The sequence below is a fragment of the Giraffa tippelskirchi genome, chromosome 4 (assembly GCF_054371585.1).
Source record: "Giraffa tippelskirchi isolate mGirTip1 chromosome 4, T2T-mGirTip1v1.2.pri, whole genome shotgun sequence".
NCBI classification, from domain to species: Eukaryota; Metazoa; Chordata; class Mammalia; order Artiodactyla; family Giraffidae; genus Giraffa; species Giraffa tippelskirchi.
Window position 1 is genome coordinate 99,636,407 of NC_137278.1, and position 16,830 is coordinate 99,653,236.

The 16,830-nt window shown below is 42.4% G+C and overlaps 1 protein-coding gene across 9 annotated transcripts in view; it reads right to left on the reverse strand.

Moving 5' to 3' along the window:
* NPHP1 (nephrocystin 1) overlaps positions 1 to 16,830 on the reverse strand; it is a 67,180-nt gene that overhangs the window by 17,967 nt on the left and 32,383 nt on the right. For 7 of the 9 annotated variants that reach the window (XM_081484806.1, XM_081484803.1, XM_081484802.1 and 4 more), the window contains exons 12-15: positions 9,552 to 9,626; positions 6,695 to 6,805; positions 5,082 to 5,164; positions 2,701 to 2,777 (exon numbers count right to left, since the gene is read on the reverse strand). In XM_081484806.1, coding sequence (XP_081340932.1) covers positions 2,701 to 2,777; positions 5,082 to 5,164; positions 6,695 to 6,805; positions 9,552 to 9,626 — 346 coding nt within the window. The remainder of the gene's footprint in view (positions 1 to 2,700; positions 2,778 to 5,081; positions 5,165 to 6,694; positions 6,806 to 9,551; positions 9,627 to 16,830) is intronic. The other 2 variants (XM_081484808.1, XM_081484807.1) reach the window with 1 other exon arrangement.

Below are 16,830 nucleotides of genomic sequence, written 5' to 3' on the forward strand. Positions count from 1 at the left end.
TTTGGCATAGTCAATAACGCAGAAATAGATGTTTTTCTGGAACTCTCTTGCTTTTTCGATGATCCAACAGATGTTGGCAATTTGATCTCTGGTTCCTCTGCCTTTTCTAAAACCAGCTTGAACATCTGGAAGTTCACGGTTCACGTATTGCTGAAGCCTGGCTTGGAGAATTTTGAGCATTACTTTACTAGTGTGTGAGATGAGTGCAATTGTGCAGTAGTTTGAGCATTCTTTGGCATTGTCTTTCTTTGGGATTGGAATGAAAACTGACCTTTTTCAGTCCTGTGGCCACTGCTGAGTTTTCCAATTTTGCTGGCATATCGAGTGCAGCACTTTCACAGCATCATCTTTCAGGATTTGAAATAGCTCAACTGGAATTCCATCACCTCCACTAGCTTTGTTCATAGTGCTGCTTTCTAAGGCCCACTTGACTTCACATTCCAGGATGTCTGGCTCTAGGTGAGTGATCACACCATCGTGATTATCTGGGTCATGAAGATCTTTTTTGTACAGTTCTTCTGTGTATTCTTGCCACCTCTTCTTAATATCTTCTGCTTCTGTTAGGTCCATACCGTTTCTGTCCTTTATTGAGCCCATCTTTGTATGAAATGTTCCCTTGGTATCTCTAATTTTCTTGAAGAGATCTCTAGTCTTTTCCATTCTGTTGTTTTCCTCTATTTCTTTGCATTGATCGCTGAGGAAGGCTTTCTTATCTCTCTTTGCTATTCTTTGGAACTCTGCATTCAGATGGAAATATCTTTCCTTTTCTCCTTTGCTTTTTGCTCCTCTTCTTTTCCCAGCTATTTGTAAAGCCTCCTCAGACAGCCATTTTGCTTTTTTGCATTTCTTTTCCATAGGGATGGTCTTGATCCCTGTCTCCCATAAAACGTCACAAACCTCTGTCCATAGTTCATCAGGCACTCTGTCTATCAGATCTAGTCCCTTAAATCTATTTGTCACTTCCACTGTATAATCATAAGGGATTTGATTTAAGTCATACCTGAATGGTCTAGTGGTTTCCCCTACTTTCTTCAATTTTAGTCTGAATTTGGCAATAAGGAGTTCATGATCTGAGCCACAGCCTGCTCCCAGTCTTGTTTTTGCTGACTGTATTAGAGCTTCTCCATCTTTGGCTGCAAAGAATATAATCAATCTGATTTCGGTGTTGACCATCTGGTGATGTCCATGTGCAGAGTCTTCTCTTGTGTTGTTGGAAGAGGGTGTTTGCTATGACCAATGCGTTCTCTTGGCAAAACTCTATTAGCCTTTGCCCTGCTTCATTCTGTACTCCAAGGCCAAATTTGCCTGTTACTCCAGGTGTTTCCTGACTTCCTACTTTTGCATTCCAGTCCCCTGTAATGAAAAGGACACCTTTTTTGGGTGTTAGTTCTAAAAGGTCTTGTAGGTCTTCATAGAACTGTTCAAGTTCAGCTTCTTCAGTGATACTGATCGGGGCATAGACTTGGATTACCGTGATATTGAATGGTTTGCCTTGCAAATGAACAGAGATCATTCTGTCGTTTTTGAGACTGCATCCAAGTACTGCATTTCGGACTCTTTTGTTGACCATGATGGCTACTCCATTTCTTCTAAGGGATTCCTGCCACAGTAGTAGATATAATGCCTATACACCCTAAATGAATGGATGAAGTATGATATGCCCTAAAGACCTTCAGAGGTCTTCCCTGATAGCTCAATTGGTAAAGAATCCTCCTGCAATGCAGGAGATCCCGGTTCGATTCCTGGGTCAGGAAGATCCCCTGGAGAAGAGATAGGCTACTTACTCCAGTATTCTTGGGTTTCCCTTGTGGCTCAGCTGGTAAAGAATCCGCCTGCAATGCAGGAGACCTGGGTTTGATCCCTGGGTTGGGAAGATCCCCTGGTGAAGGGAAAGGCTACCCACTCCAGTATCTGGCCTGGAGAATTCCATGGACTGTATAGTCCATGGGGTTGCAAAGAGTGGGAAATGACTGAGCAACTTTCACTTTCATTTTCAAAGACCCTCAGAAGGTTCCCAACTGGCCCACCCCTGTAGCTGCCACTACAGCAGATTCTTAGACAGCATCACTGCTGCTAGATTACAGAGGAAAGGCGAGTTTAAAAAGCATCTCTGACTTCAAGTGGCACTAACTGTATCCCAGACCCCAGGTCCTTCCTGGTCCAAGATGGTGGGGCTGGCACTGCTGCGTGTCCTAAATCATGAAACAAGGAAAGGGCTGTCTGAGGAGCCAGAGGGGAATTTCAAATCTGTCAGGCTCTGAGAGCTGAGAGACAAGTACTATAAATATTTGCCTGACTCTCCATGTTCCCATTATCTAGCACAGTGCCTGGCCAATGGACACATCAAAAGCTGCTCATTGTTTCTAGAGCGCAACATGGCATGTATCCTAGTGACCAAGCAATAGGAAATCACTGAATTGGCCTGTTCTATCAGTTCCGGGGCCCTGTGCTCAATGAAAAGGAGCCAATACAGAGTCCTTATGCTTCATAATTTCCTATGTTAAAGTCTCATATGTGCCACCAAGGAAATATTCACTTTGATGAAAATGATTGATTTTAATATCAAATGACACACTTGTAAAAATGTGAATTCAGGTGAAAAGTGTTAGGCTTTTTAGACTATAGGTGTCTTCTTTGATGCATCTTCTGCTTGTTTAATTTTTAAGGAAATAGAAGAAAGCAACAGAAAGAAAGTGGTACCTCTTCTGGATATTGAAGGGTCCACTTCAACACCTTTTTCATATGGGGTGCCTCCATTCAAGAAGAGCTTGTAAGTCCTACAAAAGAAAAGTACAGTGTGACACTGTAACAGTGGAGTAGGCAGTGGAACATTTTTTTAGCACAAGCACATTCACAGACATTATTTATGTCTCATTCATTAGTAAATGAGAATGAAAGTTGTTATCCTTCCCTAGGGTTATCCTCTTAGTAAATTGAGTCTCCTTAACTATGAACTATAGAAAATACATTAACTATGAACTATAGAAAATACATTTTCCACATTAAAGTGAGAAAGATTAACTGATGTTAATATTTTTGTATTTTGAGACTTTAATGACTTGTGCCATTTAAATGTCTTTTTCTCAAGTTTTGAATCATCATTGGAAATAAAGGTGTTATGAATTTATACTACTTTTAAAATGCAAAAGTAACAAGTAGATTGTTGTAAAAACTTCAAATGACATAGAAATGATCAATAAAAACCCGAAAACTCCCTCCCTGTCCTTTCCCCCCAGGTTTGGTAAGCTCCTTGTCCTATCTTTTTCTGTACAATTATTTTGAAACAAATTCATACACACAATAAATCTCAAACTGACACACATTTCCTTTTAAAGCTGTCTCTTTAATCCTGCGGCACTGCCTCCCCAATTCTGCTCCCCAGAGACAACCTCCAGGAAGTTTACACAGGCACACAAGCACAGTCCTCGGTGAAAGAAGGGGAGTCAGCACACACACGATTCTGCAACTTGCTGGTTTCATCTAATAACACACATTGGAGATGTTTTGGTATCAATACACAGGCCTCCATCTCATTTTAAAAAATAGTTTAAGACTTTAAGTAAGATTGGATAGACACACTTTTCCCTCCCAGTAAGCACAGCTAAAAACCCTGAACATTATTAAAAACAAAAAATAAAAACAGAAAAACAAAAACCCACAAGAAGCCTGGGCTTCTACATCTACAGGCAGCATTGAGATGAGGGGGTTAGGGGTGATAAGTGCCCCGTCCCCTCCCACCAGAGTGCCATCAGGAGGACTTTTACCTCTGTTCTGTGGTAAGGTCACGCCCACCCCTGTGGTGTCAGTAGGGGTGGAAGGGGGCAGCATTATCTGAATTAAACCTTTGGGATAGGAACTATTACCATCCCATTTTAAAGATGGGGGAAATTGAGGCTTGGAGACATTAGAGAACCCGTTGACAGTTACACAGACAGAGTCCAGGCTATGGCCCTGAATTCTATCATTCCAAATCTAGAGTCTGCATCATTATCCTACTGACTGCCCATTTGCATCCCTTCTGTGAGCTTCTTGTTTATATCCTAGACTTAGATTTGTGTGTGTGTATCCACTTTCAAATTTGGATTGTCTTCTTCTTAGTTTTTGAGAGCTCTTTTTATATTAAAGATAATAATCTTGTGACTGTTAAGATACTGTATATATTGGAGATACATTACAAACATTTGCTTTTGGTCTTAAGTTTTAAATTTGTTTACAGTGGCTGCCACTATAATTTCCATGCACCACCTATAGAAGAAAGGTGGAGTCACAGAGGACCCTTGGCCTAGCTTTCCCACTCTTCGGTGAGAATTAGGCTCTATTTTGGGCTTCCCTGGTGGCTCAGTGGTAAAGAATTCACCTGCAATGAAGGAGACTTTGGTTCAAACCCTCGCTCGGGAAGAGGCTCTGGAGGAGGGCATGAGTGGGCGACCCACTCCAGTACTCTTGCCTGGAGATTCCATGGACAGAGGAGCCTGGTGGGCCACAGTCCATGCGATTGCATAAAGTTGAACACGACTGAGGTGGACTAAGCACATGCACACACAGGCTCTATTTCAGCCTGAAATGTGCTAATACCACAGGAGATTACTGAAAGAATATCCTTAGCAGATACCTGCTGCAAACATCTTTTAAAATACCTTTGCTATTTGTGTCATTTCTCCCCTGCTAGGATGAGATCATGTATGCTGTTTTCATATACTACCTTAAAAGAGTATTAAAGTGAAACTGAAAGTGCTAGTCGCTCAGTCTTGTCTGACTCTTTTGCAACACCATGGACTATAGCCGGCCAGGCTCCTCTGTCCAGGACACTCAGGCAAGAATCCTGGAGTGGATAGCCATGCCCTCCTCCAGGGGATCTGCCCGACCCAGGGATTGAATCCGGGTCTCCTGCATTGCAGGTAGATTCTTTACCATTTGAGCCACCAGGGAAGCCCCCAAAGAACATTAAAATCAACATTAAAAAGCCCTCTTCCCTCAAGTTACTGAAATGTGAAACCTCTGCAAACCTGAGGTGTCTAGATTCTAAAAAATTAATTTCCACAAAATTACCCACTTGGAAGGAATATATAAACCCAACTTACTTTGCTGGAATAGGAATTCCAGTGGCGTCAAAAAGTTTCAGAAACCCCCAGCCACAGCTCAATTCTCCTCTTTCACCAGTGGACTGGAAAATAAATCTGGGTATGAAAACTTCATGTCTGAATCAGTCAAATCTATAAGCACATACAAAGTTCTTCTAAAAGGAATAAAACTAGTATTTGCCTTTAGAAGTAAAAAGTTCTTCACAAGAAAACAAAGTGAAAGCCAGGGGAGGCGCACTGGACTTGCAGGGCAGATGGTAAACGCAGGATGTCAAGTGAAAATCTTATCTTGTTAAGTCGCTCCTGAAAAACCCTAAGCCTGATGCTATGACAACTGTTGCTGTTGCTTCTTGAGTGATATAAATTTGCTGGGAAATGATCCCAGATCACATCAACACTACACGTGAGCAGGCGGCTTTGGGTCTCAGTGAGAAATGGAATGGGTCAGTTAAGTCATTCGAGGGGCTCCCTGCTCAGAACCTCACGCCCTGCCCCCGTCAACTGTCAGAGGCTAGTGGGCTCACCCAGGGGACCTGCTCCTCTCTCCTGTCCCACACAACAACACACACGGACGGATGTGCCTTAAAGAAATGCAAGGACGGGACTTCCCTGGTGGCACAGTGAGTGAGAACCCGTCTGCCAACGTGGGGACGTGGATCTGATCCCTGCTCTGGGAAGATTCCACATGCCATGGAGCAACGGAGCCCGTGCGCCCCACTGCTGAGCCCATGCGCTACAGCTACTGAGCCCGTGCTCCGCACCAAGAGGAGCCGCTGCACCGCAAAGAAGAGTGGTCCCCGCCTGCCACAACTGCAGAAAGCCCGCCCGCGGCACTAAAGATCCGGCGCGCCCAAAAATAAATAATAGATAAACGATTTTTAAAAAAGAAATGAAAGGACAGTATAATACCATTAATGGAATTTAGCAATCAGCTCTCTGGGTTACCAGGAAGCCAAGCACACACACCACAGCTGTGAAGCTATTATTAAAATATGGAAACATATATTACCGCAGACCCACATCCACTGATTCAAGAGGTTATAGTGAAGTTGCTCAGTCATGTCCGACTCTTTGCGACCCCAGGGACTGTAGCCTAGCAGGCTCCTCAGTCCATGGAATTTTCCAGGCAAGAGTACTGGAGTGGATCGCCATTTCCTTCTCCAAGAGTTTATATGATGTAAGTTAATCCAAGTTTCTGATGTTCCCTTTATAAAAATGACCACTCTGCCAGGTCTCTTCATTAGAACCCCTGTTTACAAGGTTAAGGGCACTCTGACCCTCAAGGACAGAGGTACAGCTCTGTGCTGGAAAGCCACTGAACATCTTCTATCACTTCCTGTAAAGTCCCATCTTTTTCAAATCTTCATTCTTATAAAGCACTGGAGTTCGCTCCAGCTATAAATACAAAGAAAAAGACTTGCTTTAAACGCTGCTGAAAAAGAAGCATCAAAAAAAAAAAAAAAATTAGAATTGCTGCCATTCCCATTCCTCAAGAGGTTAATATTCTATTACACAGAAAAAAATCTGAATTATTGTTACTAAGAACAAACATTTAGAAAAAAACTTCCCTTTCAACTGATACATCAGAAAGCTTTATCTTTCAACTGACATACATTGCGAATATAAGAAATTCCAAGTTCAAATAATATTCCAAGATCTGGAGATGAAGAATTGGATCTGATGAAACAGTCGCCATCAAGCAAGCAGGGCAAGATGCCAGTGACCTGAAACACAGAAAACGAAAGTTACCTGGAAACATGAAGAGCGGAGGGAGGAGAGACAAGGAGGTCCTGCTGCGAGCAAGGGGCCGGAGCCAGCACCCTGCGCTAACCTGCAGTGGGGACGGAGGTAGAGAGACTGAAGACGCACACATAACCTAACCGTTGTGCTGCACAGCAGCAACTGGTACACACTGTAAACCAACACTTCAATAAAATAAACTTTTAAAATGGCAGGACAGTTCAGCTCTATCATCTGCATCATAATAAAGGTCTTTTTAAAGATTTTTTAAAAATGTAGACCACTTTTAAAGTCTTTATTGAATTTGTGACAATATACCTTCTGTTTTATGTTTTGGTTTTCTGGTTGTGAAGTCTGTGGGATCCTAGCTCCCTGACCAGGGATTGAACCCACAGCCCCCAAATTGCAAGGCCAAATCTCAACCACTGGACCATCAGCAAAGTCCTCAAGGTCTTTTACAGGAAACAAAAAGCAGATGGATTGGACTCATCTATACCAATGATTTGAAATTTTAAAATGTAATTTTTGTGCTAAAGAAAACGACCTTTATGTTCACTTACTCTTTGCTCAGAGAAGAAGCTAATTTAAACCAAGCACTGTATTGAGGTCTTCAGAGGTATTACAAACATAGTTTGATATATGATAAGATTTTTTGGAGGGGAGGGGGCATGCTGCATGGTACATGGGGTCTTAGATCCCGACCAGGGATCAAACCTGTGCCACCTTGCAGTGGAAGCTTGGAGTTCTAACCACTGGACCACCAGGCAAGTCCCTGATAAGATATTTACATTAACCACTGTCCTTTGCAGACAGGACTAAAATTATAACCTGCATACACACTTGCCCAGCTTCCCTGAGGCAGGCCTTGGAAATTTTCCTTTCCTTTCACTCTCCCTGGACCACAACGTCCCTCTTCCTTGCCTATAAAATCCCACACATCCTTCAAGACCAGTTTCTCTTCTGTAAAACCTGCTTCTCTATGGTTCCACAGGACCAAGAACCCCACAACCATTATACTCTACCTGTGTCATGGCTGTCAATAGCTCCCACTCCACAGAGTGACTCCAGGGATTCAATGAGAAGATGCCCCTAACGGCCTACCTCAGCGCCCAGCACGTGGTCAGAGCTCCATAAACAGAGCATATTGGTGCTATATATGTATATGTTTCTTCTCTACCAACACACAAGTTCCCACAGTGTCCAGGAAGCATGCCTCATGCCTAATGGATGGAGGTTTAATTTCATTCACCAAGTAACCTATACGTACTAGTTACCCCTCCATCAGTTTATCTTTACATCCAGGAAAACATTGGGAAAGTTGTTGGGCCAAAATGAAAGCAGAAGGATGCTTGAAAGACCGAACTGGAGGACTTCTCTGGTGGTCCAGAGGGCTAAGACTTCACCTTCCAGTGCAGGGGGTGTGGGTTTGATCCTTGGTCGAGGAGCTCAGATCCATGTGCTTCTCGATGAGAAACCAAAACATAAAACAGAAGCAATGTTGTAACAAATTCAATAAAGACTTTGAAAATGGTTCACATAAAAAAAAATGTTAAAAAAAAAAAGATCACAGTGGACTTAGAGGAGTGGTGCTATGGACAAGTGTGCGCATGTGCAGCTCACAGGCGAGGTAGCCGGGCCTCCTCCTCGTGCTGTGCCCGCTGGGTGAGCCTCTATCTTACTGTGAGATCTCCTGATGCAACAGGAGAAGTTTAATGAAGGGTTCTTGGGGGCAGTGACACAAGGGAGTGAACCGTGGGAAGGAAGCAATGAAATTGGAGGTAGAAAAAAGTAAACAGAACTATAGACAACTAACATTATTAAGAGAACATAAAGACATCCTCATCTCCCCTGGCATCTATGTGACACTGACTCAGTGGTTTGAAGCCACTTAACCTCATTCCTGTCTTTGTCTCAATCTTGAAGTCCCTGGATGTCCCTAGGATGTCCCTAGGCGTCACCCATGAGTTTATCTGAAGAAAGCACAGCTCTCCTGAGCACAGCTGGAGACCGCCTTTTTTAGAAAAACAGTTCTTAAGAAATGTTAAGATTCTCTTTTTGTTTTCATTTCCCATCAGACAGAATTTTCTAAAATTGAACCTTGTGACTCATTGAAGGAGATGATTCATAGGCATGGTAACTTTGGTGAGGCAAAAACATGAGTGATTTTTATCAAAGTCCTCAGAGAACATTAAATAATCTAAAGGTTCAAACCTGGCCCCATATATTCTGTGTTAGATAGAAATATGTTATTTCAGGAATTTGTTGTTCTTGTTCAGGCACTCAGTTGTGTCCTACTCTTTGCAACCCCATGAACAGCAGCACACCAGGTTTCCCTGTTTTTCACTATCTCCCAGAGTTTGCTCAAACTCATGTCCATTGAGTCAATGATGCCATACAACCATCTTATCCTCTGTCAACTCCTTCTCCTGCCCTCAGCATCAGGGTCTTTTCCAAAGAGTCAGCTCTTCACATTAGGTGACCAAAGTACTAGAGCTTCAATTTCAGCATCAGTCCTTCCAATGAATATTCAGGGTTGATTTCTTTTAGGATGGACTAGTTTGATCTCCTTGCAGTCCAAGGGACTCTCAAGAGTCTTCTCCAGCAACATCAAATACAACAAAGTGTATTACCAAATACATTTTGATAATCTTAGCTTAGAAACTAATCACATAATACTTAACGGGCAAAAGAAACTCATGTTTCACTCAATTCACTCAGCAGATTCCTTACCTGGGGAGAAAAGGTCCATGTTTTCGGCTTCTTAGGTTGCCACGTGGCCCTGACTGTATGAATGTTGCTCAGAATCTGAAATGAGATTTTCCCATTTGGAATCATACTGTTGAAAGCTCTTTGGAACATCACCACCTCCATGCTCGAAACAGTGAACAGCAGAGCAGAGGAAGAAGGGGGTATCTTTCTTCTTTGGGCAATTCTGTATTTCTTTTTTTTTCTTTTTACATCGACTACCTATATAACTTTTAAAATGATTAACAAAAGGGAACATGTGAATGTTCATGGAATGGGATGGGGTGTGGGTGAGTCCATGGGGCCTTGGGTAACTGGCAAGCTGAAGTGTGGCCCTACTGGCTGTGCCTGAAGTGTCCCATTACTGAGAACATCCCACATCGTCAGGAAAAGGAATATGCTGAGCTAAAGAGCTGGATGAGTGGGCGGGGCAGGGGCCCAATGGAGGGAAACAGGGGAGAAGGATGAGAGACGGTGAGCCTGGCAGGGCTTCCTTGAGGAACAAACTAGTATTAGTCACTCAGTCATGTCTGACTCTTTGCAACCCCATGGACTGTAGCCCAGGAGGCTCCTCTATCTGTGGGATTCTTCAGGCAAGAACACTGGAGTGGGTTGCCATTTCCTTCTCCAGGGCATCTTCCCAACCCAGGGATCGAACCCAGGGCTCCCGCACTGCAGGCGGATTCTTTACCAGCTTACCCACCAGGGAGATCCAAGAATACTGGAGTGGGTAGCCTATCCCTTCTCCAGTGGATCCTCCCAACCCAGGAATCGAACCGGGGTCTCCTGCATTGCAGGCAGATTCTTTACCAGCTGAATGAACTAAGCCAACAGTAGATCATACTCATCCTCCGCACTGATCCTCCTCGTTACGTTAATAGTGCTATTTCAAACGTATCCTTATACATAAACATATATAACAGCCTCGAGAGCGGTCCCCTGTCTGTTCCAAGCTTCACTATAATCCTCAGGCACTTCATTATCCCTTTGAAATACCCATTTGTTTGTTCATGTAACATATAATTGAGATATTTTTGTAAACCAGTACTGTTCTAGGCACTGGAAATATACAGCAGTGAACACAACAGACAAATATCCCTTGTTCATGAAACTGGCAATGAGAAATAACCAAACAGACTCATGAATAAGTGAACAAATGTGTCTGGTGCTGATGAGCACTGTGAAGTAAAAGCTGAGCAGGAGGATAAAAAGTGTGTTCGGGGGTAGGGGAACAATGCTTAACAAAACCAAGTGTTACAGCACTTATAAAACAACAAAAGAACTGGTAAATTAATTCAGACTCAGATCTCCGCACTAATAATAAACTGTACTAAGGGAAACACTTAATATCTGAGAGAGATTAACCAGAAAATTAGGAAAAATTTTAGGTATAACTGACCTTTTAAGAAATATGGCCCACAGGAGCATTTTATGTGCAATGATAACAAGGTGGGGCAGTAGGGAGTTAAAGCGTGTGAGTATCTTGGTGTGTTAAGGCGGAAGATAGAAATATAGAGTGACTTTAGATTTATGAGAATAATCTACAGCTAAGTAGGAAGCCTAGAAATTTACATACTGCAAACTGAGAGGCTTCAAAAGAACTAGGTGACAAGGCCATGGATAGCTATTATTTTTTTTTTCTGCATGTTTCTATGTATTTGAAATAGTTCCTAATTTAACAAATATTGCTAATTTCAATAAAAGTCAGATTGTGGTGTAAAACACATGTAAAAGGAAAAAGAATAAGCAAATTGGAAGATTATAATGTTCAAAGATAAGAGTCTAAATGTGAGATTTAGATTTGTTTTCTATTTCTCTTTTTATTGGCAAAATAGGTATATAGTTTTTTGATGTATTATTTCTCACTGAGTTCTTAAGGCTTTTCAATACTATTTAAGGATGAAACATACAATGATGGTTGATTATAAAATGTGTCAAATATACCAGACAAGTTAAAATAAACTTACAGTACACCCTAAGCTTATCACCTAGACTCTGTCATCAACATTTTACTGTACTTGCTTTATCACATATAGCATCTAGCCATCCATCAATTCATCTTATTTTTTGATACACTACAAACTTGCAGACATAAGTAAACTTTTCTCTAAATACATTAACATGCATAGCATAGAGTTCATTATTTGTTCACAGTTCTTTTTTGATGGAAAATTTAATACAATGAAATTCAGAAACCTTATTTTTATCCTCTTGTAATATCCAGAGTGGGGAAAGGAAAATGGGCTGGCTAGGGATCATAGGTCCTAAGCAATGACACGGCAAGTGCTGTCACCGGAGGCCTAGAGAGGAGCCTGAATCTCATCAGGGTCCCAAAGTAAGGAGACACACCTTTCCCCAGAGGTGTGGGCAGAGGCCAAGTGGGAAAGCGGGACCTCTGTTCTCACCTGGCAGTAACGGCATCAATATGTATGCTACAATAGAAGCAACACTTACTAAGATTCAGACTCCCAACTCTCAAAATGTCTAGGATACAATTAAAAAAAAAAATCATTCATTATACCAAATACCAGGAAAATCTCAACTTAAGTGAGAAAAGACAATCAAAAGATAACAACACTAACTCTGCTCAATACTATGTGGCAGCCTGCAGGGGAGGGGAGTTTGGGGAAGAATGGATACATGTATATGTATGGCTGCATCCCTTTGCTATCCACCTGAAACTATCACAACATTGTTACTCAGCTATATTCCAATATACAGTTAAAAGTTAAAAAAAAAGATACCAACACTAAGATGACAGATGTTGGAATTATTTGAAAAGCATTTTAAAGCAGTCATCTAAAAATGCTCCAATAAACAACTATGGAGATGCTTAAAATAAATTTAAAATATAGAAAGAAATATGGAGTCTCAAGAAAGAAATAAGGAAATTTTAACCAATAAAAGAAAAAGAAAGAGGACCCTAATGGAAATTCTAGAACTGAAAAATATAATGAAAGTGAAAGTGTTAGTCACTCAGTCGTGTTCAACTCTTTGTGACTCCATGGACTATTGCCAGCCAGACTCCTCTGTCCATGGGATTTCCCAGGCAAGAATACTGGAGTGGGTTGCCATTTCCTTTTCCAGGGGATCTTCCTGACCCAGGGATTGAACCTGGGTCTCCTGTATTGCAGGTAGATTCTTTACCGTCTGAGCCACCAGAGAACCCCACGTTTGAAAATAGACACATACACACCCCTACACAAGTCACTGAATAGACTCAACCACAGAATAGAAAAGAAAGAAAAGAATCAGTGAGCTTGAAGACAGGCAAATGGAAATTACACAGTCTGAACAACTGAATAGAATAGATGGAAAGAAAATGGTCACAGCCTCAGGAACCTATGAGATTATAACAAAAGATTTAATGTTCATGCTGAGTCCCAGAAGGGAAGGGAGTTTAGAGTTGGAAAAATATTTGAGAAAATAATGGCTGAAAAATCCCCAAATCTGGCAAAAGATAGAAGCCTACAGTTTAAGAAGCTGAGAAAACCCTAAACAGCATAAACCCAAGAAATCCATGACAAAGTATATAAACTTCTAAAAACTAAACGCAATATCCTGAGAGCAATGAGAGAGAAACACCGCCTAGATTCACCCATAGGGTAAAAGCAATTCCAATGAAGCAGAACAATATTTTTTGAGTGCTTAAACAAAGAACTGCCAACCTAGAGTTCTATATCTAGTGAAAATATCCACCATGAATAAAGGGAAAGCAGGTATTCTCAGATAAAGAAAAACTAAGGGAATCTAAAGCCAGCAGACCTACCCTAAAAGAATGGTTAAAGGAAGTTCTCTAAATAGAAAAGAACATGATAAAAGAAGAAATCTCTGAATATCAGGAAGGAAGGAAGAAAGAACAATGGAAAGAGTAAAAACAATGGTAGGGCTTCCCTTGTGGCTCAGTAGTAAAGAATCCTCCTGCCAATGCAGGAGACATGGGTTCAGTCCCCGATCCTGGAAGATCCCACGTGCCCTGGAGCAGCTAAGCCGTGTGCCCCAACTATCCAGCCTGAGCTTTGGAGGCCAGGGGCCGAGACTGCTGAACCCGTGTGCTGAAAGTGCTGCAGCCCCACGCCCTAGAGTCTGCACTCTGCAGCCAGAGAGGCCGCCGTGGTGAGGGGCCCACACACCGTGGCTAGAGAGTAGCCCCTGCTCGCTGCAACTGGAGAAAGGCTTAATGGCTGAAGCGAAATTATAATACTGTGTGATGTGGTTCTCAATGTATGTAGAGGGAATCCTTAAGATAATTATAAAGCAGTGAGAGGATTAAAGTTTCTACTTGAACTATATACAGGTATAAAATAGTACCTACTTACTTTAGTTCAACTACTAAAAAAGCTGTATGAAGAGAGCCACTCGATAACATGGCAGGAACTTCAGAATGGAGTTCTAAAAAATTGTTCATGTAACACACAGGAAGACAGAAACAAGAAAACAGAGGAATGAAACAGAGGGGGAAGGAAAAGAAAAAATAAAACAGCAGACTCAAGAGTTAAGATTCCCCTCCAGGATCCACCTGCTTTGGGATGCTTGTCAGAGACTTGAGGGAGTGGCTTTTTGTATATTACCCAAAATTTACAGTTGTTATCACTGGGTCAGTTATTTGGACAGGAGCTTATTCAGTCATTATTGGAAGCAGTGTCTTATTAATTAGTTTCAGTAATAATGCTTTCTATTTGTGACTTGGCTTAAATTTACTAAAGAAGTATTAAGTAAATAGACTCTCCAGGCAAGAATACTGAAGTCGGTAGCCATTCCCTTCCCCAGGGGATCTTCCCAACCCAGGGATCAAACTTGGGTCTCCCACACTGGGGGCAAATTCTTTACTGTCTGAGCCGCCAGGGAAGCCCAAATAAATAGAATGAGCATGTAACTATTAAATACGTTCTATAACTCCATGATTTAGAAAATTTGACATAAATTTTCTTCACAAACTAACTTCTATTATTTTTATATAAAATAACTTCTATGATTTCGATATATTATTCAAAATAAAATTCCAATCTTTATTTTATGTTGTCATGTATAAGTATAGCGAGAGATAGAGCAAAAAGTATGGAACCAGATCTTAGGAAGAGGGCAGTTCCTCTCTTCTTGAGCGCTGATGACACCTAGTGGCTCATTCATGGCAGTGGTTTTGTGCGGTTCAGATGAGACAAAGGCACTTTGCTCGTGCTGTGAGTGAGAAGGATTCTCTTAGCCTAGGAGTGTGTGCTCAACCGTGTCTGACTCTTCACAGCCCCTTGGACTGGGGCCCATCAGGCTCCTCTGTCTATGGGATTTCCCAGGTAAGAATACTGGAGTGTGTTGCCATGCCCTACTCCAGGGGATTTTCCACACCGAGGGATCCAACCCACGTCTCGTCTCCCGCATTGACAGGTGGATTTTTTACCACTGCGCTGCCTAGGAAGCCCAATAAATGCTGGAGAGGTGTGGAGAGAAGGGAGCCCTCCTACACAGTTGGTGGGAATGTAAATTGGCACAGCCACTATGGAGAACAGTATAGAGGTTCCTCAAAACTAAAAGCAGAGTTACCATATGACCCTGCAATCCCACCCCTGGGATGTATCCAGAGACAAACATGATCTGAAAACGTACGTGCACCCCACTGTTCACTGCAGCACTGTTTACAATAGCCAGGACGTGGAAGAACCTAAATGTCCATGACACTGCTCAATCTCTAAGTTAGGTCCTACTGTTTGTAACCCCATGGATTGTAGCCCACCAGGCTCCTCTGTCCATAAGATTTTCCTGGGAAGAATACTAGAGTGGGTGGCCATGCCTTCCTCCAGGGGATCTTCCCAGCCCAGGGGTTGAACCCAGTCCTCCTGCATTTCCTGTATTGCAGGCAGATTGTTTACCGCTGAGCCACAGGGAAAGCCCCACCAACAGAGGAATGGATAAAGAAGATGTGATACATATATACAACGGAATATTACTCAACCATCAAAAAGAATGAAATAATGCCATTTGCAGCAACATGGATGGACCTGAGAGTGTTATACTGAGTGAAGTAAGTCAGACAGAGAAGGAGAAATGTTGTATGACATCCATCCTATGTGGAATCTGAAAAGAAATCACACAAATGAACTTACAAAACAGAAACAGGCTCACAGACTTTGAGAACGAGCTATGGTTGCTGGGGGAAGGATGGGGGAGGGGATAGTTAGGGAGTTTGGGATGGACACGTGCACACTGCTGTATTTAAAATGGATAACCAACAAGGACCTACTGTATAGTGCAGGGAACTCCGCTCAATGTTATGTGGCAGCCTGGATGCGAGAGGCATTTGGGGGAGAATGGACACATGTCTATGTATGGCTGAGTCCTTTTGCTGTTCACCTAAAAGTATCACAGCATTGTGTGTTAATTGGCTATATCCCAATACAAAATAAAAAAGTTTTTTTAAAAAAAAAGTATACTCAGCAGGGACAAAGATAAACCCAAGAACTCCTCCACACCTGACCTGCTATCAGTGCTCTCTACCTTATGGCAGATCACCGCCATCCACCCAGATGTGGAAGTCAGAGACCTGGCTTCATGTCTGATGCCCCATGCTCCCACGCTCCCCACATTCAACCCATCACCAACCAAGCCTCCTAACACCCCTCCAGCCACAGCTCTCATCTCCGCTTCTCTCATCTAAGTCGCCATCATCACCTCTCCTCTGGCAATCTCACGATGTTCCGTGGATTGGTGTAAGTGCTTGCTTGTGTTTCGTGTCTGACTCTTTGCGACCCCATGGACTGCAGCACGCCAGGCTTCCCTGTCCTTCACTGTCGCCCAGAGTTTGCTCAGCTTCATGTCCATTGAGTCAGTGATGTTATCTAACCATCTCACCCTCTGCCGTCCCCTTCTTTTGCCTTCAATCTTTCCCAGCATCAGGGTCTTTTCCAATGAGTCAGCTCTTCGCATCAGGTGGCCAAAGTATTGGAGCTTCAGCATCAGTCCTTCCAATGAATATTCAGGGTTGGTTTCCTTTAGGATAGACTGGTTGGATCTCCTTGCAGTCCAAGGGACTCTCAAGAGTCTTCTCCAACACCACACTTCAAAAGCATCAGTTCTTCAGCGCTCAGCTTTCTTTACAGTCCAACTCTCACATCCATACACGACTACTAGAAAAACCCTATCTTTGACTAAACAGACCTTTGTCAGCAAAGTGATGCCTCTGTTTTTCAATATGCTGTCTAGGTTTGTCATAGGTTTTCTTCCAAGGAGCAAGCATCTTAATTTCATGACTGCAGTCACTGTTTCAGTGATT